The 26,811-nt window shown below is 38.5% G+C and overlaps 2 protein-coding genes across 5 annotated transcripts in view; one reads left to right on the top strand and one right to left on the bottom strand.

Annotated features, from left to right (window-relative positions):
• TFDP1 (transcription factor Dp-1) overlaps positions 1-16,084 on the top strand; it is a 41,666-nt gene extending 25,582 nt beyond the window's left edge. For 2 of the 4 annotated variants that reach the window (XM_066990525.1, XM_066990524.1), the window contains exons 5-12: positions 3,562-3,683; positions 5,417-5,582; positions 5,777-5,923; positions 9,447-9,515; positions 10,568-10,719; positions 11,396-11,562; positions 12,130-12,211; positions 14,764-16,084. In XM_066990525.1, coding sequence (XP_066846626.1) covers positions 3,562-3,683; positions 5,417-5,582; positions 5,777-5,923; positions 9,447-9,515; positions 10,568-10,719; positions 11,396-11,562; positions 12,130-12,211; positions 14,764-14,911 — 1,053 coding nt within the window. In that variant the 3' untranslated portion in view covers positions 14,912-16,084. Of the gene's footprint in view, positions 1-2,339; positions 2,426-3,561; positions 3,684-5,416; positions 5,583-5,776; positions 5,924-9,446; positions 9,516-10,567; positions 10,720-11,395; positions 11,563-12,129; positions 12,212-14,763 lie in introns of those variants that run through there. The other 2 variants (XM_066990527.1, XM_066990526.1) reach the window with 2 other exon arrangements.
• A 4,361-nt stretch (positions 16,085-20,445) lies between these two features.
• Positions 20,446-26,231, bottom strand: ATP4B (ATPase H+/K+ transporting subunit beta). Its single transcript, XM_048077935.2, has 6 exons — positions 25,495-26,231; positions 24,496-24,609; positions 23,734-23,933; positions 22,311-22,367; positions 21,672-21,764; positions 20,446-21,500 (listed from the first exon to the last, which is right to left on the bottom strand). Exons 1-6 carry the CDS (start codon positions 25,583-25,585, stop codon positions 21,339-21,341), a joined length of 717 nt encoding a protein of 238 aa, XP_047933892.2. The 5' UTR covers positions 25,586-26,231; the 3' UTR covers positions 20,446-21,338.
• Between the last annotated feature and the right edge of the window lie 580 nt (positions 26,232-26,811).

Below are 26,811 nucleotides of genomic sequence, written 5' to 3'. Positions count from 1 at the left end.
CTGTGACCATGCTCAGATAGCTGCTCTGGTACAGCTGTCAGTTTGAAGAGAGCCTGGGGGTGGGGAGATGGCACAACAAACCAACCAAACCTCTACATCCACAAGTGTTCGTAATTGAATTGCAGTAGTGCAACATGAACTATGTTCAACTCTTGAGCTTCACATAATTTGAGGAGTCCCATCTGAGACAGACTGAAGATAGTTAAGTAGCAAAGTGTCAGTATAACTGCAGATTATTTGTGCTGTATTACCAGTGGTGGAGGTGAGCTAACTCCCTCCAGCAATTACTTGAAAGTTAAAGTGCATTAAAATTAGTTTAACTGAAGTTGTCTCTTTAGTAGGAGACAGCTTTAATCCAAACAAGGAAACAGAGTTGTAATGACATGTAGGATATCTCTTCCAGGTTTTATTGCTAGGCTGTGTACATAGTAGATTTTAATGTTGAAAGTGAAAGGTAACTTACAAAACCCTTTTCTCAAAGTAGGAAAGCCATGGTTTAATAATTAAATGACAAATTGTCTGATGCCTTTTTAAACTTTGAACAATAAGTAAATAAATGTATACAAATCTGTTTGTATATCTGTGTGTGTATGTTTACACATACAAATCACATACTTAAATTGACAAATGCTCATCTGTATTATAATGATTAATTTTGCATGGTAAGATTATTAAAATTTTTGATTCTGAAAGAACCACTCGTGATATCGTAGTCTTTGGTAGTATGATGACTGTGTGAAATTCACATTCTCAGTAATAAGTTCTTTATCACTTTGCTAAAATATTCAGAATAAGGCGATAATAAATTTTGATGGAATAAGGGTCCCATATTAGAGCATATTTGTATAGGCTATTATTACCAATACAAAATTAAATGCTTGGTTGTATGTCACTAAAGAAGAGGTGGAGTTGTTTATTTTATGTATATATAGAGAGAAACCTTGGATAAATTTCTTCTGGCTTTATGATATAGAAGGACAGCAAGAATTTTCTGTCAGTGAGCCAAATGTTCTTGAGGATCAGAGTTGATGAGTTGGCTTGTGACCCTGTTCAACTTTCTAACCCTTGGCTGGTAAAACCAGTTTTTTAATACTTAAGTACTTAATTTTCTGAGCTTGTGGTCTTTGTTCAGTTAGTCTGATTTCTTTTTCTTAGCAGGAAAATGTACATGGGGACAGTGTTCAGTACAGTGAAGTGGTTAGTGTAGGCTCTTGCTGTTCACTGTTCTTTGCCATGGTCTTGATCTTACTGGTTCTTAAGGAGCCGGATTGTAATCTCGTTCTCCCTGTAAATCAGGAAACTTTAGAGAACAGCAGACATGTCTTTTTCTGCTTCTTCATTCTTTGCCTCTCCTCTCCATGTTTTCCTTAAAACTAGATTTTATAATTACATGCATAAGCTTTTGTTTTAGGATGTTCCCAGTGACTTGATACTGCCTAACTCTTTCAATGTTTTTTTCATTTGAAGTCGTGGTTGTTTATGTACTTGTGAGTAAAAGTTAGGGACATCAACATTTCTTTTAAGGAGCCAATAACACCAAGTAATTCTTCAGCAGAATCTGAAGCTCTAGGCTGTAGGGTCTTCTGTAACATCAGTACATGCTTGTTCAGATTTGGTAAGACGTTTGGTATAGACAGCTGCTTTGTTAAGGAGTTTTCCTTCACTTGCTTATAATGTAGAGAGGCTCACCAGTTCTTTCTGAAGTTCTGGAGTATTTCTGCCATTTGCATCCTTCAAATACTGAAAGAAATTGGACGTGTTTGGAAACAATCTAATGCAGTTACTGGTAGATGATACGGATTTTGGATTAAAAACATACAAATTCTAAGCCTATGTGGCAGTCCTTGTCTTTAAGAGGTTGTATAGATGCATCTTTCAGAAAAACAAGAAAAATCACCACTCTCTTTTCCTGTATATAACCACAAGAATAATTAGATTTAAAGTGGCTATTAAAAAACAAACATCCCTGCTACGTTGAAGAAGTTCATTTTTGTCTGTAAGTTTTATTTCCATTCCATAGAAAAATAGCAGTCTTTAACATGTGGTTGTTTGCTATATAAAGACTTTTCGACATGTAAGAGAAATTATTAGAATTTTTTAAGGGTAGTTCTTGTATTTCTAAGTTTCTCTATGTCTGAGATACGTATTGTTTGCATAACATATAAGCTTAAATCTGAGACATTCTTTATGTAAAAGTTGAGCTTTTTAAAGATATAACATGAAAGCATATGATTCTGTCCAGTTGCAGACTTCTGTGAGTTAGATTGGGAACGCTGAGCAGGTTTTGAATTTACTAAACAGACTTCAATTTTCCATTCTAGAAATGAGTGTGGGTTTATCTCCATCCATTTACTTCTTTGTACTGCTGAATGTTTAACGACACTACTGAGCACAGTAGATTTCCAGTGTTTGCTGTTGCCAAATGGTTTGTTTTTCTGAGTTTTATAACTCCACTCCCTCCCTCTGTATGGGTTTGGCTTCCCATCTTTGTGCACTGTGTTACGTGTTAGGCACCACGGTGATGGTGGGCTTGTTTGTGGAAATGGGAAGCAAGGGAGTAGGGTGGGACCCTCTAATTTTAGCCTCTGCAAGAAAAATGTCATCTCCACCAGTCCTCTCTAACTGTATCCTAAGGAATAAAAACTGGCTAAGAGCTTTCCTCTCTTCTCTCTATTGTCTGTGTTACCTGAACAGCACACTGGCTGTCCTCATGGCATTCTGAAATGTTGGTGAACCAGGCCTTTTTTTCATGAGATCAGTGAAAGTGAAAAGGTGGTGGACAGAATTGTTGGTGGGTGGCTACAGGAATTGTGGTCATCTAAGGGCAGAAAACAAAGCAGTGGGATGAGATATCTCAAATATGCCTGGAGATGTTTATTCCAACTCTTCTTAAAAACATGCTGTAAAAAATGGCCTAATACGAGAGGTTAAAACAGCTAAGGTTTTTGGTCTGTAGTTGGCAGAGAACTGCCAGTAGCAAAATTGATGGTGTTTTTTTCCCCCAGGGAGAAAGTGAGCTGGTTCACATACACCCAGCGCCTGTTCTGTATCCCCCACCCTCGTTCTGTTTTCCACAATGAGCAGTTTTGGTTATGAATAGTAGTAGGGGAGATTGGTTGGCTTTCTGTAAGAATTGGAAACATTTTAAGTGGATGGTTTCATTTCGACTTTTAAGTTTTTCTACTTTATTCTTGCAAAGGCTAAATTATTGAAGCTAGTTTGGGGAATAAACTTTAAATTTTGTTGGTGAGGCAGACTGTAGCTAAAGGAAAATGGAATGCTTTTGTGTAAAACCAAATTCTGCACTAAGTGAGAAGGTTAGCATGAAAAGCTTGTTTAGGAAGGATGAAACAAATGATTATTACTTAGGGAGTGCTCTAACTATGTAATACGTAGTCTGAAGATTTTTATGCTAATGTGTGTAAGTTGAAAACGTCTAATAGAAGTGGGTAGAAACAAAGTATTATTCATGCTTGGATAATACATCACTTGAATATTGCAGCATCTGAATATCTTGGAATACTTATGTTTATTTTCCAAATGATTTTATCTTTACTGTAGGTTATCAGTACACCTCAGAGACCTTCAGCGCCAAATACTATCCTGGTAGGAAGCCCACATACACCTAATACACATTTTGTATCACAGAACCAGACGGCAGATTCTTCGCCGTGGTCTGCTGGGTGAGCTAAATAAAAGTTGCAAAGGATTAATAAATTGCTTGAAACTTTTGTTCTAAACGTTCGCTGTGATAGTGTATGCGCTGTTGAGGTGAGCTGTGTGAGAAGGACAGTCTACTTACCTTTCAACTAAGAGCACTTCAACATTAAAGTATACTATATTAAAAAATAGGCATAATCATACAGGAATGAATATCTGCTCATTTGTCATACAAGCAAGTAGCATATTTTCTATAAACACTGACGATTTTCTCATGTTACTTGGATTTAGAGAATTCAGCTCCTAAAAGGACACAGGAATTCACCTGATTTGATTCACATTTTAATTTGGCATTTCTATTTTGCTGGGTTATTTCCAAGACAAGACAGTATACTTCAGATTGAAAAAGTATATCCTGAAGAATCGTTTTAAATAAGAATGAAGCCTTTACTGCAGATAAATTTTAGATACAATGAATGTGGTGTTCTGATGTCTTTTTTTGTGCAGGTTTGTTTTTAAGGGTCTCTTGTTAACTGTAGTTGTTTTAAGACAGAAATTATCATCAGTGTCCTGTTACACATAGATAGGTTTTCTACTTTGGAATTATGATGAATTTGAGAAAACGAGAGGTTCTATTTCTGATACTAATTCTGTTGATACTTAGATTTCTCTTCAAGTTACACAGAACTTTTTATTTAAAAGACATGCAGAAAAAATCATTATACTTCATTCATCTATAGTAACTTTGAAGCTTTTGTAATAGCTTCATAGAATCATAGGGTGGTTTGGGTTGGAAGGGACCCTAAAGTCCATCTGGTTCCAACCCCCTGCCATGGGCAGGGACACCTCCCACCAGACCAGGTTGCCCAAAGCCCCATCCAACCTGGTCTTGAACACCTCCGGGGATGGGGCATCCACAGCTCTGGGAAACCTGGGTCCAGTGCCTCACCACCCTCATAGTAAAGATTTTCTTCTTAATGGTTAATCTAGACCTACCTTCTTCTAGTTTAAAGCCTCCTGGTCCTCTCGCTACCCTCCCTGACAAAGAGTCCCTCCCCAGCTTTCCTGTAGCCCCTGTTAGGTACTGGAAGGCTGCTGTAAGGTCTCCCTGGAGCCTTCTCTTCTCCAGGCTGAACAAGCCCAACTCTTCTGAGCCTTTCTTCATAGGAGAGGTGCTCAACCAGTGAAGTGAATTCAAACAGTGTATCTGTTCAATCAGTATCAGACTTAGCCCATAACCTACATCGGTTGAATATTGTTCTATCTAACAAGAAATAAATAATCTGTTATAATTCACTTCTCATTTTAGCCTTTCGCCCCCATCTTGAAGATTGTAAGGTTTTCCTTACTGACTTTAAGGAACATCCCTGTCGTTAACTTATTATCTGCTACTGGAGCTAGCAGAGTTGCCAAAAAGATAAATCTGTATTGTGTATATATAAAGATAATATATAAAGCATAAAGATATATATGTGTATATATATATAAAATTTATATATATTTATATAATATATATTTATATATTACATATATTTTATTTAATATATATAAAGCATAAAGATGGTAGAATTGTTACCGTAAATTTTAGCGGGGGGGGGGGGAAGAGGAATAATAGGAAGAAAATGTTGGAAAGGGGTGAGGAGCAGATCGAAAGGGAAGACTTGCTTTTTACTGTAGTGTGCTTGTATTTGAAAAAGCAACATTAAGTATTCCAAAGTTCAAATCTTCTTAAATTACATATTATGTGTATATTTAGGAAACGGAACAAAAAAGGAGAGAAGAATGGCAAAGGTTTACGTCATTTCTCTATGAAGGTTTGTGAGAAGGTACAAAGAAAAGGAACCACTTCATATAATGAGGTGGCAGACGAGTTGGTTGCAGAGTTCAGTACCACTGATAATCACATTTCACCAAATGAATCAGTAAGTATATGGGAGGACAAGTATATGTGAACTCAATGGGGGAAGATACATTTCTTTAGAGATTTCCATTTCTTTTCCTCCTGCTAAATGAAACAGTTCAGATACTACCCAAGCTTACCCATTTACTGTAATATATTTTATTTTCAAATGTTTCTGTCACAGGTATGTTTTTGATTAATGCACTATGTCTACAGCAGGCTTATGACCAGAAGAATATTAGACGACGTGTCTATGATGCCTTAAATGTCCTTATGGCCATGAACATTATCTCTAAGGAGAAGAAGGAAATCAAATGGATCGGTCTACCTACTAACTCGGCTCAGGAATGTCAGAATTTAGAGGTATTTGTATAGGAAATTCACAATGGCTTTGTGTTTGAATAAAAGTTCGCTTGAAAATGTTTTTATCCTGCATGTGATCTTCTGAGATAGCAAAATAGAATAGTTGGATCTCTTTCGATACTTTTTTTTTTTCCCATTTGTATTTACAGAATACACATCTAACCAGATTGCTTTAATAATTTTTTGAAGTAATTCTTCTATGTCAGGAGCAACTCTGCCACACAACACTTAAAAATATATGTGAAGTGGTTCCGACTGGAAGTTAATCAAAGTGAATAACTAGTGTACGTTTCCACTGCAGTAGTGGTGGTCAAAGCTGAGGCAAATTGTTTTCTCCAGATGCCACACAAATAGATTTGCAGTGATAGGTGTTACATGTCAATCAGTATGTGCACACAGCGCTCCTTTGTTGCTATAGGTCATTTTTGTTTCTGATACTTGTCTTACGTAAACATGTCAAAATTTTTTACTACGAGCCTTGGGAGAGAAGCAAAATGTTTAATACTCAGAGGCATTCCTAAGTTCTGGGAGAATTTTTCCATTTCATTTATAAGTATCCTGAGTCCTACACTTGCAGGATAATAAACTTACTGAGGTTTACAGAGGTCAATTTACTTTATCAGAAGAGAATGAGGTTTTTGTATTTGTTCTTAGTAAGTGTTAAGTTCCCTTCAGTAGAACTTAAAGGCAGTATAGAAGCAGACAAGTTGAGAAGAATATTTTGTAACCTATCTAAAAAAGCCTAATTCTGTGAACATTTTTGTTTGACACTGGTAACTGTTTTTTCAGTTGCCAGTGTAATTGCTATGTAGATGAAGACAATATAACAGATCTAATCAATCTGAGTTTCATGTAAGTAAGATACTTAAATTAAAATTATTAGGGTGAGAGAGTGACAATCAGGGCATAAAAACTAGGGTGAAGTGATTTGAAGATGTCTGTTCTGTGTGCTGAATAGGAAATCAGTTGTCTGGGAGGATTTTCAAGCTGATCTTTTTGAATCTGTCTCATAAAGTGTGACATTGCCAGTAATGTTGGAGCAACAAAAAGAGATGCATGGCTGCTTCTACTGAATTTAATGCCATGACTGATAATGTCCTAAAGAAGGGTGGGATAATATTTGTACTGACAGAAGAAGCAGCTTAGAATGTTCAGTGAAATTTCTTGCATTTAAGATATGTAGAATGCTAATTTCTGATCTCAAAGTGAGAACTTGTTAATTGCAAGTCACAAGAGGAGAAAGGGGTTCTGTTAACCATGGAATAATTGAGCCACAAGTGTAGTGTATCTTTGGAAATGGCAAAAATTGTAATTTGTGTTGAGCTTGTTCAAGGAATTTGCAAGATTCCTCCCTTCCCCCATTATTACTTTGAGTGTTCTAGCTCCAATTTTTCTGCAAGGTCCATCGACATTTAAATTGTTAGTGACATTATCTGGAAAGTTTTGTGATAAGTTTTGTTGTTTTTTTAAGAAGCCTATGGAGGCTAATATTTAATTTGTCAAATTGTCAAGCATAATAAACTTTTTTTGACTATTCCAGTTGAAAATGCTTAGGCTCACCCCTTAAACTGTTTAAAAATTAATCAAAATAGTCCATAAGGGAATAAATGAGCTTGGGGGATTCCCCGTTAAGCATTTAGTATTTTAAGTATTTAAAATACATATTTTTGAATTTGCATTTTCTGTGTAAATTAGAGTATTGGAAATGGTAAAATACATCCTGATAATGCGAAGAGGGTTGTGGGGGGCAGTTAATAGGGTCTGTATCTTGAATTAATATAGAAAGCAGTGTAGTTTACATGTATGTGATAGGAAAATACCTCAGGTCATTTGTGGTAAGTCTCTTTTTTTGGAAGGAGGCAGTTATTTCTAATACTAAATTAAAAACACTGGACTTAAAAGCACTGGACTCTTTTTTTTCATCAACATCATGCCTTTACAGTTTTTTCAACAGTGTACACTTGTAATTTCTTCATCAAAAGTGGGCACAAAACTGCATTCTGTGTGTGAATTTTAACTCCAGTCATTTTGCCTTTAGTACATATTATAAGGACATAAGAACAAAAGTGTATCTTCAGATGAGCGGTCTGTCTATCCTAGTGTCTTGCTGGACAGTAGCAGTAACCTAGGAAGGAGTATATGATTAGAGAAAGCAATTAATGATGCTTTCTCCTGTAACTGGTGGCTCAGGCACAACCTGAGACAGATATATGTATGCATCCTTCTATTTAATAGTCTTCAATTTTGTACAAAGTTTGCCTTTAACATTGAATCTTTTATGGCAGTGAGATTTTCAGCTGTGTTAGGAGTTTCTTATGAAATACCTTTTTGTTTGTTTTTAAAGTATACTCTATTTAGTTGATATCCTCTGGTGTTTTTTTGGATTGGAAGTGATGGTGACCCAGCCATGTACTTTCTCCACGTTACTTGTGGTTTATAGTTATCACCCACATTCTCTCACCTTATTTCATTCTCCTTTCTAAAAAGTCCTAACTTACTCATTATTTCCTTGTATGGAATCTGTTCCATACTATTAGTTATCCTGATTGTTCTTTTATGTGGCCTTTTTGAAATAGGAACACAAGACCTACAGAATCCAAGATACAGAACTTCAGGGTTTGTACGCTGATGTAGTGATAACTTGTGTTATGTTCTCTGTTCCTTGCCTAATAATTAAATTTTTTGACCATGTACTGAGCTGATGTTTTTGTAGATAATGTAGTTCAAGATCTCTTTACTGAGTGGCAATATGTAATTCAGAGCTCGTCACTTTTTCTAAAATTTGCATGAATGGGATTATGGTTTCTCACATATACCACATTATATTTACCAGCATTAATTTTGATGGTTTAATCACTCAGTGCTACAAAGGCACTTCCTATGTACTTTGTGATGAGCTCTCTTCTTTTTACTATACCAGATAGCCCAACATTATCAGCAAGTTCTGTCACCTTGCTGTTCATCCCCTTATTCTGATCCTTTATATTTTGAGTAATAGTCTGTAAAAGAAATCCTTGTGAGAATCTGTTGGTGACTTCCTCCACTGAGAAAGCTGTTTATTTTGTACTGTATTGTCCCCAGTCTTCTGTATTATTATCTAGTATACGTTTAATACTGTGGGGACATAACCTTTGATTCTATAACAGCTTCATTTCTTTAAGCATCTTTAATCTCTCTTCTCCAATACCTCCAATATCAGTAGAGGATATCAAGTGGATCCACCTGGTCCACATGCTCTGTCTCCTTCAGAGAATCTGGATAACTCTTTGAGGCATAACTTCTGTTTGCAAAGAAATTTTTCCACTCACTAATATATTCTACTTTATTCCTCGATGTCTTAATTCTGCTTTGTTACAGTTTCCATCAGTAGTACTGATGTGAGACTTGGTGGATCTCTGAATCATCAGCAGAACCTTAATGACTGACATACTTCATGCCTTCAGTTCTCTGGTATTTAAGCAATTTAAGGGGAGAAAATGCTGTGTAAAACCAACAAACTAACCAGTTCTCTTTCTGTCTTAAGGTGGAGAAACAGAGAAGACTTGAAAGAATAAAGCAAAAACAGTCTCAACTACAAGAACTCATTCTACAGGTACAGTCAAGGTACTCTTGTCTATAGGGCAAGGTAACTTACATTTGTATTCCTGTTTTATCTCAGTGAGGGATGGGAGACACCTGAGAAGACTGTCTTGCCTTTCTTGAACTTTGCTGCCCCTGTTGTATAGGTGGCTTAGTTTTTCTGGAACAGTTGCTGAATTGTAACCGAACTCCTTTCCAGATTTCACCTAGTAGATTGTGGGAAGCAGCAGTCTATTCCCTAAGTCACTGTACTGGTGGTTCACCAAAGTATCCCTTAGTAATTCCATTACATATGCAGTAAGGATGAGAATCTCAGGAAGAGCTTGCAGAAAGAAAAGACAGCTGTGGAACAGCAACCTCTACAACTCTGATACTTATCAGCCTCTGTTTGCTTTGGATTTTGTTTTTAATTCCTGTTCATTTCATCTGATTCCATGACCAGAAAAGTACTTCGTTTGGTGACTTGCTGTAAGGTTTTAATATAACTTGAGTTTTAATAGTTGAGTAATTTTAGTTCTCAAGTTTGCTAATCTTTAAAATATGAACTTTCCATTCTGAAAAAATGTTGGTAAGAAATATAAGAGTAAAGTCACTGATCTTAGTTCAATGATTCAGAAACCTAATATCAAGATGTTCACATCCTAAACTGTAGCCTTTTTTTAGCATACCATTTCAGCAAAAATACAGTATTAATCATTCAACTATTATTGTGGAGTACAGTAGCTAGCAGGAAATACTAAACAGAGTGGAAGTAGGATGCTGTATGAAACTTGCTTTTTCCAGTCATTGTTCTCTTCTCTCTGTCAAGGATCTGCTGAAGGATCTGTCCTGATGTAGTTCTTAGAAGATACATTTTTTTCCCCTCAATTAATTTTTATCATTTTGCATTTTTAATACTCTAGGTTTTGTCTATTGTTGCATCTTAAAATTCAGGAATGTGATGAATGTTCTCTGTTTGTTTCTGCATTTACATGCTACAACCGTTGTTGGTATTCATTGAGGGATTTTTAGGTTAACCAAATGTTGAAGGTTTAATTCACTCCCATATCACTCTTGCTTTTGTAGCAAATTGCCTTCAAGAACCTCGTTCAGCGAAATCGTCAGGCAGAGCAGCAGGCAAATCGGCCGCCACCTTCCAATTCTGTCATCCATTTGCCATTCATCATTGTGAACACCAGCAAGAAAACAGTGATTGACTGCAGTATTTCAAATGACAAGTGAGTAAACAAAGTTTTCTTTCTGGCTTTTGGTACACCTATGAGTTTTATGTCTATGTTAAAGAGTTCATCTACAATTGTTAAAACTGAGGTATGAATAAACATACATCTACCTTTTGTTGACTGAGAACTTGCAATTTAGATGAGTTAAGCTTAATGTTGAATAGAAATAGAGCTTTGTAAAGCTATGAAACTTTGTAAAGCTATGGAAGTATGAACTGTCTAGAAATCTTAAAAGTGTGTTAAGTTAGCTCTGCTGAATTTTTAGGTAATACTTTACCAAGTAGTGTAAACTTGCCATTAACACGATGAAATACAGCCAGCTGACTTGAAAACGGATTTTGCTTTTAGAACTGCTGTTCTCTAGTTTTGGTTCAAAAACCTAGGCTTTTCATCTGCTAATTAAAAGCTGAAAGTAGCAATCATTTCTGCTTGTACTATTAGCTTACAAGAAAAGGTTAAAAAAAAAAAAATGACACAGTAGACAGCTTTTGCCAGCAAGAAGAGAGGAATGGGCTTAGAGAAATATTGATCAAATGTGCAAAATACTTCAAGTGTTTAACTAGAACTTTTAATCTCTTTATCTGTTAAACCTAAAATGCATGTGTAATTTTAATTTTAGTGAAGTTTAAGTGACTGGAAAGATGGAGTTAATTGAGACGTTTTCCCCCTACAGGTTTGAGTATCTATTTAATTTTGACAATACTTTTGAAATTCATGATGATATAGAAGTACTAAAACGAATGGGGATGGCCTGTGGGCTAGAATCTGGAAGCTGTTCAGCAGAGGACCTAAAAATTGCAAGGAGTTTGGTTCCCAAAGCTTTGGAACCATATGTGACAGGTTAGTTACTCTTGAGTTCATTTGTTTTCCTTCTTAACATGGAAATCGAGGAAAAAACATGAGATCATTTAAGATCAGTTAATTTCCACTGGTTTGTGGTGTAGATTTATTAAGTTTTCAAATGTGTGCTTTTTAGTGTATGTTAGGGAGCAAATAACATTGAGATTCTTAGAGAAGGGGCTGTTGCTGTTCAGAGAACTACATTTTGCATTGTCCCATGCCAGTAGATCTTTTCAGTGTGTAATTTTTTTTATGAGGACATTACTTATAGTTGATTTGTCTGAAAAGGGAAAAGGTATTAAGTGCAAACATGGTCATGGCTTCGTTTTACAATGTTTTATCATTTTTGCGCTATAATTATACTGAAGACTTCTCTGTTGCTCACTTCAAAATGTATAATTTATTTTGAATTTTTGCAGTCATTAGCTTTTTAATTATGAAATTTTGGGTATAGGGCATTAATATGTTGGTTTGGTTGTAAGACTTATTTTCTGGACTCTAAAAAGATTAAGCATTTTCACTGAATAAGAAGAGTTGAAATATTGCTGAAATACTTTGTTTTTACAGAAATGGCTCAGGGATCAATCAGCAGTGTATATGTCACATCTTCATCAGGTTCTGCATCAAATGGCACAAGATTTTCAGCCAGGTGAGTTGGAATTATCAATTAGTTTTGAAAATCAGTAAGCATGAAATAAAATTAATTACAGATGAAGTACTTTGAAACTAGTTATATTTTGATCAAATGTGGTGTGGATATGTGTTTGAGTTTATCCTCAGACATGGCTTTAACTTGACTAGAGGTGCTTCTTCCCAGTGTCATTAAAGAAATCTTTCTCAAGGTTTTGGAAAACAAATTGGTCAGACTGCTGTTAATCTTGAAGGTGGTATTTTTGTTTAGTTCTGAGTTTGTGACAAGAAAAGAGATACTTGTCTAAAGACATAATCTGGTCAAGATTCTCACTTGGTCGTTGGTGTCTAGTGTAAAGCTGAACCCTGGTCTTTAGACTTTAAACAGCATCAGATGCTGGTAGAACAATAAGCCATGACTTTGTTTAACTTTGTGTGAGCATGTGCCATTTCAGTTAAGCATTTCATGCTTAACTAGTATTTTTTCTCTTTTTGTATTAAGACACTTTTTCCTTATGTAGTCACTACTGACTACCATTTTGTTATAGCATTAATTAAAAAGGATTCCCTTGTGTGAGCTTTGAGTTTTAAAATGACTGAAATGTTAATGAAATGTTTAACGTTGTTAACAAATACTGGAATGAAGCAAGTTGATTAGCTGAGCAAATCATCTGCAAAAGTGTTTGTTTTCTGCAAGTTTTTTGTTTTATTGCGTTTGGAAACTTAGCTTTGTTTGAAATGTCATTTGCGTTTGTCATAAGTGTCATGCAACTAATCCAGTCTGGGCAATTCAGAACGAGAAGGAAAGGGTAAGTTCTAGAGTATGTAGGCTTTTTCCATAACAGTGACTTAGGTGTCAGAGTCACTGTCTCTGTCTATGCCTCATCAATTATTTGGGAAATTGCTATATTGAAATTCTTAAGGAAGTCCTAGTTTGGGGGATATTCCTTAAGCCATTTGTATTAACAGGCAAAACTCTTATATCCTCATCAGTATAAGGTTTTCTTCTGTTTCTCTGAAGGTGTGATCTTCTGGCAGCTTTTTCTCACCTGTTTGTCTTCCCTCAGAGTTGGAAGAAGGTCCTTCTAAAGAAACAGTATCTAGCTTTGAAAGTGTAATTGCATTAGCCATTTAAACATTATATTTGGGAAAAAAATGCAACATTTTGTATATGATGAGCTTATTTTTTTCTTTGTATTCTGGAAAGTCAGGAAATAAGGGAAACATTTAAGCTCAGGGATACACAGGACTACCAGCAGTGGGGAGGGCAGCTTATACAGCTGCCCAAAAGAGCGCGAGGGGAACATAGCCTATTCTATGCTAGGGAAATGAAGCTCAGTGAGAATTGTGACAAAATACATTTAGAAAAGCAGAAGAGAGAAGGTACTGTCTTCTTTAGAGAAGTACTTCAAAAACTGGGGTGCTTGTTATTCCGCCAGTAGTGGAAAGAGGAGGTGGGATGTGCTTGGTTAATTGTGGTTAGCTAGTTTACCACCAATTTCAGATCAAATAAAACAAAAGAAAGCACAGGATTAATTTATTCAAGATTAAAGAAGAGGAATATAATTTTACTGAAAGTACTTTGAATTTGTGTAAAGATAGACTTCCAAACCTTTGAGTTAGTTCAACACAACAAGACTGTGCACGACTGATCGTATGTGTTAACTGGATTAAAAAAAATGACTAGCAAATGTATTTTTGAAAAAATGATGAGTATCTGTCAAGTTAGAAATGCTATTTCAGTGATTTTCAGGAAAAAAGTTTTTCACTAATTTTAACTAAGAATGTGAAACTTGATAATTAAAAGAATAGCAAAACAGCAAATAACGATGGAGGCAGAAATGTACTGAATACTAAAAATAAAATTCTTCTGGATACAGTTAATTATTCTAGGAACAAGAAATGTCAGACCATATCTACAATATGTATTACGGGTTCTGGGGGGGAGAACATATTTAAGTAAGAAAGTGAGTGCTCTCTAAATCTACTTGCTGTTCTAAGGGCAAATTTTCAGTTCAGGAATACTCTTACAGAGGATAAAAATTCAGGATGCTAAAGAGTTTTTCTTAAAACTAGAAAAGCACAGTGAGAATAAAAGAATTTCCAGTTTGAAAATACAGCATGGTAGTTGGCCATATAACAACAAAGAATTAACCAGGAGAAACTATGAATTCTTTACTCTTCCAAAAGTACTAATCTTGATTTGGAGATGTGATTCACTTGTGATGGAAGTGTCTGGTGCTACATAAAAATGTTTTGGGCCTTAGATAGCTGTTTACTCTTAAAAGTAAATATACCTTGAATGAAATTTGAAATACATGCTTGTAAAGCACTTGTGAAAGGATTCCATTGTTATATTAAACCCCATGGGACAAACATAGTAAGAAACATTTCGAAATTATTTCAACTGTTAGCGCTTTTGAGAAGCAACTTAGACGTATGCTAAAGACAATTTACAAAGAAGCAATGGCAGATCTGTTACAGGAAAGGAGCAGATACATGATAATAGTTAAAAACACAGCAAACTAGGAAAAATTGTTAAACAACGCCAATGTTTTTTTCTTTTTCCAGTGACTTTTCCAATGGTGGAGATGGGATGTTGGCTACAAGTTCCAATGGATCTCAGTACAGTGGCTCCAGAGTTGAAACACCAGTTTCTTACGTAGGGGATGACGATGATGACGACGATGATTTTAATGAAAACGATGATGACGACTGATGCCCTTTGCTTGTAGACTATTTTTTGTTAAAAATTCAGCAAGCTTCAGGAATAAATTGTTCTAGGGAGAGAAGTCTCAAATTACTTTGCCCCGTCCCTCAAGGAAAATGTTGGTAAGCAGTTCTGAGTTTAGAAATTGCACCTCTGATAAGCAAACAAGGATTGTTTTATGTAGGATATTTTTAAATGTGGTGTGGATGTGTGTTTTTGATACCAGTGTGTTAATGCAGAGCCTTTATTTACTCGTTTTAGGGGGTTTTGGTTTATTTTATTTTTTTTTTTACTTGAAGGAAAATGGATTTTGCCCCAAATGTTCTTGCTAAGTTTGCTAAAGAAATTGTAGACACATCATTGAGAAATAAAATGCTATCCTTCTGTGGAAAATGAATACACTGAATGGCAATTTATTTGGAGTGTATTTTGATTATACCACTTTTTGAGGGATAGTGAGCTAATGTAGTAGTGTTTTTTTTGTTAACCATGCAGTGTCCAAAGAACCAAACAAGAAAGATACGTCCTACTTTTTTACATGTTAAATTCCAAAAATGTTTTTGTGAACTTATTTTCCCTTAAATTATATCTAACATTATGATTCCATCAAGTTTATATACTTGTCACTGTATGTTGGGACATGAATTACAGAGTTTTTGGCAAATGTTTACTGCCAGTTGGTGCAGCTATATAAAATGTCTTGAAGGTTTGGAATGATTTATTGCTTATGGTAAAAATTGCCTGATTTCTTACAGGCAGACTTTGGAAACTTTTTATTATATAGTTGTTTACATACTTATAAGTCTATCATATAAAGACATGTACTGAAACAAATGTTTGTATTTGTTTCATAAGCATCTTCCTGTAATCTATTATAAAGTTGAAATTAAATATAGAGAATGTTTTAAGTTTTTTAACTCAAAATTTGTCAATCATTTTTAATAGTTCATTTTTATAAAAGGAATTTCAGGGCAGGTGGTAGTCTTTTTAAATCTATTCACAAACAATTAACTGCACAAATACTGTCAGCTGCCTATTCTAAGACAGTAGTCTTTTTATTGAAACACAAATAAACTTTTCTGTAATATTTTATGGAATATAAAGAGACTATAATTGTTTGACTTGTTTAACCTTGGCACTGTTAGTTTTTATTAATAAAACGCGCATGGGCATTTTTAACAAGCTCTGTGGTTTTTCTAATTTTAGGGTAATTTTAGAACATTTCACTTCCTCTCGCCACAAGACCTAGAATTAACTGTCTCAGGATACTGCATCTGCGCTACATAGGGCCCTGCCTTTTTGATTTAGTTTAGCAATTTGTCCTTTTAGGTCTTGATATCTTTTGATGCAAAGAGCAATATTATGCACTGTGTACTCTCTTTTTTCATGTCTCCTTTCTTCAGTCCTGTTGCCCCTCAGAATGTCAGGCCGGGCTTCATACTCTAATCCAGCTGTTCTATTTAAAACCCCAAGCTTGCTGTCCTAACTTTTCATCCCATATTCCTCAGTCCTCAGCTTTCTGTTGTACATTCCCACATCCTCAAAACAGGTCTTCACATACTTTCCATATACTTCCACCTTTCTGGTACTTCAGTCTCTGCTCTCACCACCTGAAAGCACAGGTTACTGAAATGTCTCAGTCGCTCTCTCAGGCCACTGCCATAGTAAGGCTTAGATGCTTCCACAAGGGAGCCGCCGCAAAGACATGTTAGGGTAGCAACTGCTCCGTCTGTGGTAAAGGCTCCTCCATGTGTTTAAATTAAACCATGGGTTAAATATGAAGAATGTTACTGTTTTTCTCTCTGAGGGATTATGTCCTGATGCATATTCTGCGGTAATAGGATGTGGGCACATACTACAGAGCAGTTGATAATGCAGTGAACACTTTATAATTGTATCAAACCCTGTACTAATATGAGTGAACAAAGAAAATTACTTAATTTTACAGGTCTGGAAAAAACTTTTTAGGGGAAGGCGAATTGAATGCTTTCTTTCTAAAGATACGTCATTCTTTGCAGTGCTGATGCTAGAAGCCATGTTCTTGTAGCAGGTGGGTCAGCTGCTTCAAATTCTTTTTGCCACTGAATGGCGATTTTTATCTGCAGAGCCCAACAATAGTTATCAAGGACCTTCTGTCCTAGTCCTAGGGGATTATTACAGTTTTTCCTAATATTCTAAGTCTCCAATGTATGATTCAAGACTTACTTCAAGAGAGGGAGGCAGTACTGTATGGGGATGTTGGTGGGTGAGTAAGGAAAACTGAAAGCATCTATGTATTTTTTTTTTTGTCAGTAGAATAGACCTTACATGGACTTTGTCAGGGCAGGAGTGGAAATGTAGCAAAACTTGCACTTCAAAAGATGCTGCTTTCCTTGCTTTGGGTTGCTAATTAATCTCCAAAATGGGGGTTGGGAGTTTAAAACAAGCACTATTACAGTGGCTTGGGGGCATGGATCTGTATTACCTCTGTTTCAGGAGTGCCTTCTAAAGGCAACAATCAGGAACTAGGGAAAGTATTCACTTTTTAATTACTTGCTAGGTTTCAGACAGTTACCTGGTCTTAGTGTTTCCATCTAGACCTAAGCAGGAGCTTAGTGAGGATGGTGAAGTAATGGAACAGGTTGCTCAGAGAGGTGCCGACTCCCACCCTTAGGGTTTTCGAAGGTGGGACAGGATAAAAGCGCGAAGCAAGGTAAACTCTGACCTTACCGCTGAGTAGGAATTGCACTTCGGGAGGCTCCTAGTCCCTTCCGGCCTGAGTTACCATATGAAAGTGTTAGAAAAAAGGGAGTGTTAGAAAAAAAGTTAGAAAATCCCATACGTCAGTCTCGTGAGCGGTCCCACAAATGGCTGATGTGGCTTGCCTGCATACTGAAGACTCGGTAAAAAAATAAATGGAAGCTCAGCTGATCTTCAGAAGCCATCAGAAGTTACCAAGCTCCTATGATGAACAAGGTAGCTAGCTGGGTAGGTGGAAGTGAAGACTGCCTGCCTTAGGATGAGACTTCCAAGCAGAAATACAGGTGAAGCTAAGAGCAAGCTGGAGGAGGACAATGGACACGCACAGGCGTTTCCTTCTTCCAGCAGTTGTTTCCACTGGTAGCTCACCTGGCATTACCATGGTGCTCACCTAGCCATGCCTGCCTCTTGCTACAGGTTGGAGAAAGTATGCCAACACCGATGAGCAAAACATTAGCCAGAGAAAATCAAGATTGTTGATTACATATTTGCTGTAATAAAGGCAGAATGCCCAGAAATCCCTTGTCAGGCATGCCCCATCCCTGGAGGTGCTCAAGGCCAGGCTGGATGGGGCTTTGGGCAACCTGGTGTGGTGGGAGGTGTCCCTGCCCATGGCAGGGGGGTGGAACTGGGTGGGCTTTAAGGTCCCTTCCAACCCAAACCTTTCTGTGTGGTAGAGAATAAAGAACAGAGACTGGTGTTAATGCCAATGGTTCTTCCTTCCCTAGCCTTTTCCCCCAACAGATCCCATCTCTGTTGCACAGCCGATAGGAAACGGGACTGGCAGTCTGTCACTGACAGCCATCCTCTGGTGTCACCACTGCTTGCCCCTCTCTCTGCACCACGATCACAAACTAACTGCCTTTGCTCCCAGGGTCTCTTGCTGAGCAACATCCAGTTAAACTCAGGAATCTTTTTTTTTTTTTTTAACGTGTTTAGTTCTGAAATCCACTGCTTCAGTGTCTAATCAAAGAAAGACTCATGTAGCCTGACAGGTTTTTTTTTTCCCATTTGTATTGGTTACAAGTATTGATAATCAAGTATCTCTAATGTTGTAGCTGAATGCAGGTACATATATATATATATGTATATGTACTAATGTGTGCATAGGTATGTATTTCAAGGAATTAGAGACTTGCAATGGGAGTGCTTAAAAGACTGATAAATGGGGCCAGTTTTAAACTTCAAAACTACTAAATTCATTAACAACACTTTGTGCTAATGGTTAGTTCTTGTTTGTAATTAATCATAATTGCTACTTCCATAAAGCTGTTAGCTTATGACAACTGGATGCTAAGTTAGCTGTGGCCGTGCAGCAGTTGCTGTTGCACAGCTGGCGTTGGCAGCTGAGGTCCTCTCTATCCTCCAAGGTGGAGGTGATCAGAGAGCTCCTTCCCCAGAGCACCCAGAACCAGGCAGACCGTCTGTCTGTCTGTCTGCATCTTTCCCCAGCCCCTGTTGGTGCTTACCCCACCTGCAGAAAGCGGGGTGTCAGCTGCCCCCTGCTCCTGAGTGTGCTTTTGGTTCTGCCGGTCACCCCTCCTGTGCCTGGGGCAGGACATCCGGCCCATTTTCCTTCCTGTCCTCGTTTTGGTCTCGTCGATTCTGTCACTTGGATGTCTCCAAAGCACAGCTGTGTGAGTTTTTTTTTTGCTTCTTCGATGGCTACATGGCTCGCCACATGAAATGTTTGCACGTTCTCTGAGGCTGTGCTATCGCAGTATTACAAAATACCTGCATGCTGTTGGTTCTGCTGTTTAAGTATGCTTATATTTGGGTTCTAGGAAAGGTAATGTTAATTATACCCAGGTCAATTCACAGGTGTTCACTTCAACTACGCTAGCCACAAACCTTGCTCTGCGTTGTTATTACCTGTAATTCCCGTAAAGAAAGAGAATCCTCTCAGATGACCATAAGTTAAATCCAACTTCAGGGTGAAAATCATTGTTCTTAAAGAACCAGAGGTGGAGGATCTGCATACAGTTTTTGACTGTAGAATGCATGGTCTTCCATTCAACACGGGGACAGGCTTGTCTCCTCCTTACGTTTGTCCCATCAAAGGCCTTTCTGTAAGGTTGTAGATGTAATTCTGAAGCTGTGGCTGTGCAGATACCTGGTCAGTGGGAAATCTGTTCTGCATCTTCCTGTTCTGCGCTGTAGTGCTAACTAAAATGTGAGCTTCTAATACTGCATTGCCTGACTCCAACGTGCAGGTTGTAGAACCTAAATCAAATACGGTCAAGCAGAGAATCTGCCTAGGTTAGAGACAGCAGGGGGACAGTTCTCCGTGATCTTGGTAATATTTAAACGTTTTGCTTACAGACAACCTCGAATTACTTTTGAGCATGAATGACTGTTTTGGTTATCAAAAATATTTTATTGTTTCATAGTTCTCTGTATTATTTTGGAAGGATGTGCAGGAGGAAGAGACCTGTGTTCCAACAAGGATGTAAAACTCGTTTTCATACAGTTTCTTAAAAGAGAGGCAAGGCCCCAATGTAAAAATTGAAACATGGAAGGACGGGGAAAAATTCCTATATGAGGGTGCATTTTCTTATTGTTTCTGAAATGCAGAATGCTCATATTTTTAAAGAATAGTCTCAAATACCTCTTCTGGTTTTGAATTGGAAATATTCCCCTTCAACTGGATTCCTTCTGTGACCTGGGTGTCCGAATGTCACTGTTGTAATGGTGAGGCTTACCTTTTCCATCTTTCTAACATGCCCAGGCAATGAAGGATTTCTTCTGTCAGATTTCTTTTTTTCTGTATAATGTTTGTTCTTTGGCTGAAGCAATCTGGACTTCATCTAAGATAAATATACTCTACAGACACAGCAATCCTGTGTCTTCGTATTGTTCGTTCGGGCTAGACTTCTCAAGTTTTAAATTCATTTAAAGATTTAATTTTAACATTTTCATTTTTCCAGATTATTCCAGGTAACCCAGCAAGCCCTATAAAGCTATTCTATTGGGGGGGGTTGGAGAGGGGAAGCAAACAAAACCAGCAGCCCCTAATAGCTAAATGAACACAGTTCTCCTGGATGTAACTGAGTGTTACAGTCTTACCGAGCATTTTTATTGTTGGACAAAAATTACAAGTGGTAGGTACAATAAAAGCTGTGGCCTAGAGGCCAGTTTCAAGTTCGCTTCTTTTGCAGCCATCGATTTGTCAATAAAAAATTCTGGCTTGGCTAACTAGTACAAAAAGCAATGCATGGGGATACAGATAATTTTGCTACCCCTTTATAATTTAAACATCCTATACAAGACAGATTGAGAATCGTATCACCTTGTGCTATTTCAAACTATTTTTCTAGCTATCCTAATTATTTCTACAATATTTAGTATTATACATTAATTATTTATTACGGTTTGAAAAGTAAATGAAAATGGTGTTTTGATCCTGTACTTATTTTCTTTGAAGACACATCTCGGTTTAGAGGAAACTTGTTTTGTACAAGTATTTGCACGGAGGCACAAGCAAGCTATGTACATGCAGGGTGATCTCTATCTCCTTCACACACGGAAAGCGGTATCTTGATTTTTAGTTACATGGGTTGCCTTTCAGTAGAAAATGTCTATTTTCACTGCAATTTGAGTCAATTTATCTGGAAATCATAGAAAATAAATACGAGTGAAAGTGGTAAAAGGTAAGTCACTCTTCACAGATGTCTTTCAGAAGTGTCTCTGCTGCTGCTTAGTCTTCTATTTTCAATTTAAATTCCACTTTTCCTTCGTACGGATCATGAACGTTGTCAAAGGTAATCCCAGCTCCAATGATTTTGCACACTATTTTGAGTTCTACGTTCCTTGTAATGTTGAGGAATTTCACAGCTACCAAAGGATTGCTGTAAGTAGGCTAGGAGAAAAATAAAAAAATGGGTACTTTAATTTTACATTATTGATTTCAAAATAAACTCTTGAAATTAACCTTCTTTCCAGTTCACGTAAGATCACAGAAGTGATCAGACAGACATTTCATCTTATACACAGATGAAGAAAATCCGAGCTGACGTAAATGAGCACCCACCTGTGCCTTTTTTCCGTAGTAAGGGAAGTAGTGCAGGTTGAAGGTGCCGTTCACTGGGTAGTAGTCCACCTCCAGCGGGCGAGACTCATCGCCCTGTTAAAGCAAGAGAGGAGATCTGTTGGCCAGCCCTGTGCGAATGTTTTATTGCTGTTAAAAGCTGCAATAGTGCGTATTAAAACTCGAGTTCAGCAGTCTGTTTAGTGCCAATTTTATTTTTCATATAAAAGTGGAAATCTCCTGCCGTTACTATTGCCAAGAGAAACAGCCAAGTGTTCTTTTGTGGCAGTTGTGAACTCAATGAATTAGGATCTGCTGAAATTTGCAGAAAGCCCGGAGAAGTTGCTCTGGTTCATAAGCTTCACTACTGGGAGAGGAAAACAAATAGCAAATGATTTTGTGTTTTTCCTGCAGCATGGAAAAACAATTTTAGATGATTTAAAAGAAAACTTTCTTTTTCCTTTTTTTTTTTTGGCTCTTAGGATGCCTGCTGGTGCCAGAAATTGCCCAGAACTAAGAACATTCCTACTGTACTTTGCCAGAATAACCCGATTTCCAGAGGTGCAGGGTGACCTTTCTGTCACAGCTTGCTCTCAGACCTGCAGTGCTTGAAACCTTTGAGCCCAGACCTCATGCACTTACTACGTATGTGCAGTCCACTCTCGGTGCAGTGCCGTTACCGGGGTAAAACTTGATAATCTGAAACAGAAAGCATGCGTTTGGTCATCTTGGAATTTGTTTCCAGAGACAAAGATGAACAAATGATTCACTGAGCTTCAGATGCTGCTTAAAGTGCTTCTGCATAAGGCACTGACAAACTGATCAGCTCGTCTTAGGTACCCGGGGGGGAAAAACTTCTTGGGTTGTTATTTAGGAGTCAGGACTGTGCATCCCGGGCTGGTCAGTGCTCTAACACACCCAGGGTGGGTAGTGCTGCACCTCCTGGCACATCCAGCTCATCGCCTGCATGCAAGGGTTGCTCTTTCCGATGCCCAGGCAGACGGGTGTCCCTTAAAGCGGGTAGCTGTGTGAAAATTACAAAGGAGCTGTGCTTGTCATTATCTCTCCTACTAGGAAGCCTTGGCTTGAGCAGAAATTCTCAAGTCTACTTGATCCTGTAAAAATAGGGGATAAATATAATATAAATAGGGGATAAATATAATAAAAAGGGTCGTGCCCTGTGGCAGCACGGGCAAAAGGAGGTAAAGTCCCTTGAGCACTGCAAACATGCCTTTCCGCTGCCCTGGCTGGCATGCAGCAAGCAAAAACTTTCCTTGGGGAAAGTGTGCTTGTTCCCCTGCAGAAATCAGGTGCGTGGTTCTCCTCTCACAGTTGGGTCTCGCACAGATTCTTGAAAATGTTCATCACCCAAGTCTAGTGTGTGAACCAAAGCAGAATTAAGTGGTTTTGTCCATCAGGAGCTGATGGAGAATATGAGATCCTCATTTTGTTCTGAAATTGAATTAGAATGCTCAGTGTCTTTCCTGGAAAAATTAAATGCTTATGCCCTTTTCTATGTCCTGGAAAAAAAAAAAAATATATTCACTTTCTCCTCCCCCATAAAATATGTTGGTGGTGGTTTTTGCTGATACCCATATCCACCTGTTTTGAATTTTGTCTTTTACAAGTTCTGCTAAAGATTTTCCTTGCAGGTTGGAGAAATAAGGTGTGCAAGAAGCACTTCTCTGAAATCACTATTTACGGCTCCATCTTCACACTTTTAACTGAAGCCACAGGATCTGTGTATTGCAGGAGAAAACATTTTACGTAGCAGTTTGTCAGATGGGAGCACTACGGAGATGCTAGCAAAACAAACCCCAAAGCTTTAGAGACCTTTCGTAGAGATTGTCCTCTGTTACTTTCCTAGGGGTGGTGGGGAAGTCTCGCTATTTCTGTAGCAGCTCTGTGGGTGTCTCAGGAAAAGCATGGTCATTTGCCTGTCCTGTACAAAGCAGAGGCTAGCTCCTGGGGCAGCAGGCTGTAGAGCAGCTCCCCAGATGAGAATCAGGAGGCCTGGTGGCTCTCGACTAATTATTTCTTCTCTGCAGTCTGAGGCTGTACTTACCCTGTTCATTTTTATAATAAAGCAAGGTTTTCCTTCCGGGAATCCAAAAGTAGGATCTGCGATGCCAGAGCAGTTCTGAAGCATATCTGATGTAAACTTGCAGGACAGCTTTGTGTTATTTGGGCCATCAAAGGTGTCCTGGATGAAGTACTTGTCACCTGTGCAGTTGACGTTCAGATGCTGAGCAGCAGGGGTATACGCTAGGTTCGTGAAAGAAAGAAACATTCCTCTCTGAAGCTTCTCATATAGAAGTCATACACCCCAATATCAGGCTGCAGCTTCTACAAGGAGACTATGTCAAGTTAAATTGGGATTAGATGGAAAGCAGAGAGTTTAAATTGATTTTTTTTGTTGTTGTTTTGTTGTTAGAATACCCATGGGGAAAAAAAAAGATCAAATTGAGTTAAGGATGACAATTGGTGTTGATAGCTCCATATAAAGGCAATTTCAAATACAGTTTTTCTCAATACATGTATGAGAAACACAGAAATAAGAAGTTAAGGCTCACAGGGAATATAAATGTATTAAGATACGAGCAGGTAAATGGAACGCCTGACCTGTTTCGACTATGCTCTTTGGTAACAGTATGTACTGGCCCCACCGGACCTACTGTGGCACTTTCATACTTGTAGTCACAGACATAATTAGATTCATTTAAATTAGACTGGTTCTGAAAATCAGAATTGGCATTGAGATGTGATAAGGGAGATGTGACAGCACGTTTCTTCAGCATGATGCAGAAAACCTCATCACTTCTGTTACCTGTCAGAAAGGTTTGAAGGGTCGTCACCAGTCGCTCCCAGGTTTTGTTTTCAGATGTGTTGTAGTAGATTTGTAGTCCTCTGTCCCCGTAGACGTCCGGGCGTAACGTTACACCTTCATAAGGGAAGGCAAAGCAGCAGAGAGGTGACAGGCACCCATTAGTTTGCTTAAATTGACAACAGCCTTCGTGCCGCGTAAAGACTTGTGACTGCGAACGTTTGTGATGCCCAGGCTGTGCTAGAGAGGGGTTACCTGGGATTTCCCCAGGACTTGTTAAAAATAGCATTTACATTAACATCATCAGGTTAAAGAAACTGCTGGCTGAGGAACAGCTCTTGGAAAAGCCACACTTAGTGTTTTACAGGAATTATTTTTCCAGCAAACATCAAACTTACAGAATATTGAGAAAGAAAGCTTCAAAATACAATAACAAGCAGGTAATAATTTTTATGGCTATATCTTCAATTTTTTTTTTTTTGTAAAGACGGGGGGGAGGGGGTGTTAAAGCTTTAGTACCAGGCTCTGATGATCTGCTAATCCTGTCTTGTCCCTCTATCACTAAGCTCTACAGCTATTCCTAATTCCATGTCTCCGCCTTATTTTCGCTTACCTGGCTGCTGGCCCAGCACACCCCACAAGGGAGGGCTTCCCCCTCTCTCTCCCAGGGATTTTCCACGCAGGTGGCAAGCACAGAAATACCCACGCCAGGCTCCTCACCCCGGCCCCCTATCTCTCAGGACACCCCCAGAGCCTTCCAGTGCCTGGGGCTGAAGCAGAAGCCAGGTTTTCCCCAGGGCCGAGCCCTGCCCCGAGGGCTTCTCTGCTTGCAGGTGACTGCGCTGTGCTCAGGCACTGGTGGTCTCAATGGTGTGGCATGCATAAAGGAACTAAATGCACTGATTTATCATTATTATTATTATATATATATATTTTTTAATTGGTAAAGTGTTTTCAGGAGGAGGTTAAGTTTTGCAGGGATGGTTTGGGCAGCTGCTGTACCTGGGGACTTCAGTTGGTCTTGATAGTCCGGCTCGTAGGGGTTCACCGTTCTCATTAAGGAATATATGGAGAGCGCGAACAGCCCGGTCATCACCACGTAGAAGGCCAGGTAGTACAGGCTGATCCACACTGGGGAAAAAAGGAGGTGAAAAATCTCATTTTAGAGCCAGGCAGAGCAGCGATCCCTCCATGGCTGAGCCCATCGCAGCAGCGGCAGCAGCAGTTGCCTTCCCATCCTCAGCCCCAAGGATATTTTCCCTGCGAAGGGATGGGAGTTTTGGATGTTTTTCTGCACACTCAGAAGAATATCCTCCCACGAAAACCTGGCACTGCATCTGTTCAGCTCTACAAGAAAGCAAGCGAAGGGTCCTTGAGCTGACACCGTGAACACAGCAGCTGATGGTGTCACATCGACAGGGAAGGACCGGCTTTTGAGGCAGTTGGCACCTAGCTCAGGTTGTTTAAAGCTTAAAGGACGGTGTGGCTTCTTGAAGATGACCACTGTAGACCATTCAGCTGCTTACGACACACAGACTAACCAAAAGAGCCAATGTATTTCATCAACAAAAACAAGCTGCTGCTTGTATTGTTCGGATCAGGGAGTTCAGCATTTCAGGTGTGCTGATTTTAGACCTGTATTGCCTCTGACATCCAAAACCACCTTCAGCAAAATGCACCATCTTCCATTTCATTACGGCGTGAGATTTAGAATAATGCTCTGTTTCTGTATCTGTGTGCGTAACGTATACACAAATGGGAAAGGTTCACATTTTGGTCCGATTTTTGTTTTTAAGGATGGCCCATAAGCTGCACTCACAAGTTTCCCACAAGAAAAAAAAAACCTTCTGGAAGCTTGCAGCTACCCTTAGGGTCTGTGGGAAGAGCAGGGACCCTCTTTAATGTGTTCAGAGCTGCACTTCTCAGAGCATAGCTCATAAAACACATTGTTGTTGCAGACACAAGTTTGGCTATGGAGAGGGAGACTCAGCTGAAATATGCATTAGCCTGCTATGATAACAGAGGAGATTTACTAAACAGACAATAATTTAGAAAGGAAATTCAGAAAAGCAAAACGCGTTTCCAGAGAACTGGACAAAAAACATTTTCTCACAGTTCCCCAGCTAGGTCTGGGGAAGAAGAGCACCAGTGTAGGCATCTACAGTACGCTGCTGCCATGGCATTAGCACCATCCAGCCCGATGCCTGCAGTCCTGAGCAACGCAAACCCACCAAGGAGCAAAATTCTCCATACAGCAGAAGCCCCTGGAGTCAGCAGTGGCAGAATCGTATTATAAATATACCCTTGGCTAGTAATGGT

This window comes from Anser cygnoides, chromosome 1, assembly GCF_040182565.1.
Source record: "Anser cygnoides isolate HZ-2024a breed goose chromosome 1, Taihu_goose_T2T_genome, whole genome shotgun sequence".
Taxonomy (NCBI): Eukaryota; Metazoa; Chordata; class Aves; order Anseriformes; family Anatidae; genus Anser; species Anser cygnoides.
Note: the sequence above shows the minus strand (reverse complement) of the source record. Positions and strands in the feature narration are given on the sequence as shown.

What these genes read in the sequence shown, in the direction of transcription:
- ATP4B (XM_048077935.2), bottom strand. Translation starts at nt 25,585, where the DNA reads ATGACCGGGCTGTTCGCGCTCTCCATATATTCCTTAATGAGAACGGTG. An exon ending in AGACCAACTGAAGTCCCCAG is followed by an intron (nt 24,610 to 25,494) that starts GTACAGCAGCTG and finishes TCCCTTATGAAG; the next exon opens with GTGTAACGTTACGCCCGGAC. An exon ending in TTATTATAAAAATGAACAGG is followed by an intron (nt 22,368 to 23,733) that starts GTAAGTACAGCC and finishes TTTCTGTTTCAG; the next exon opens with ATTATCAAGTTTTACCCCGG.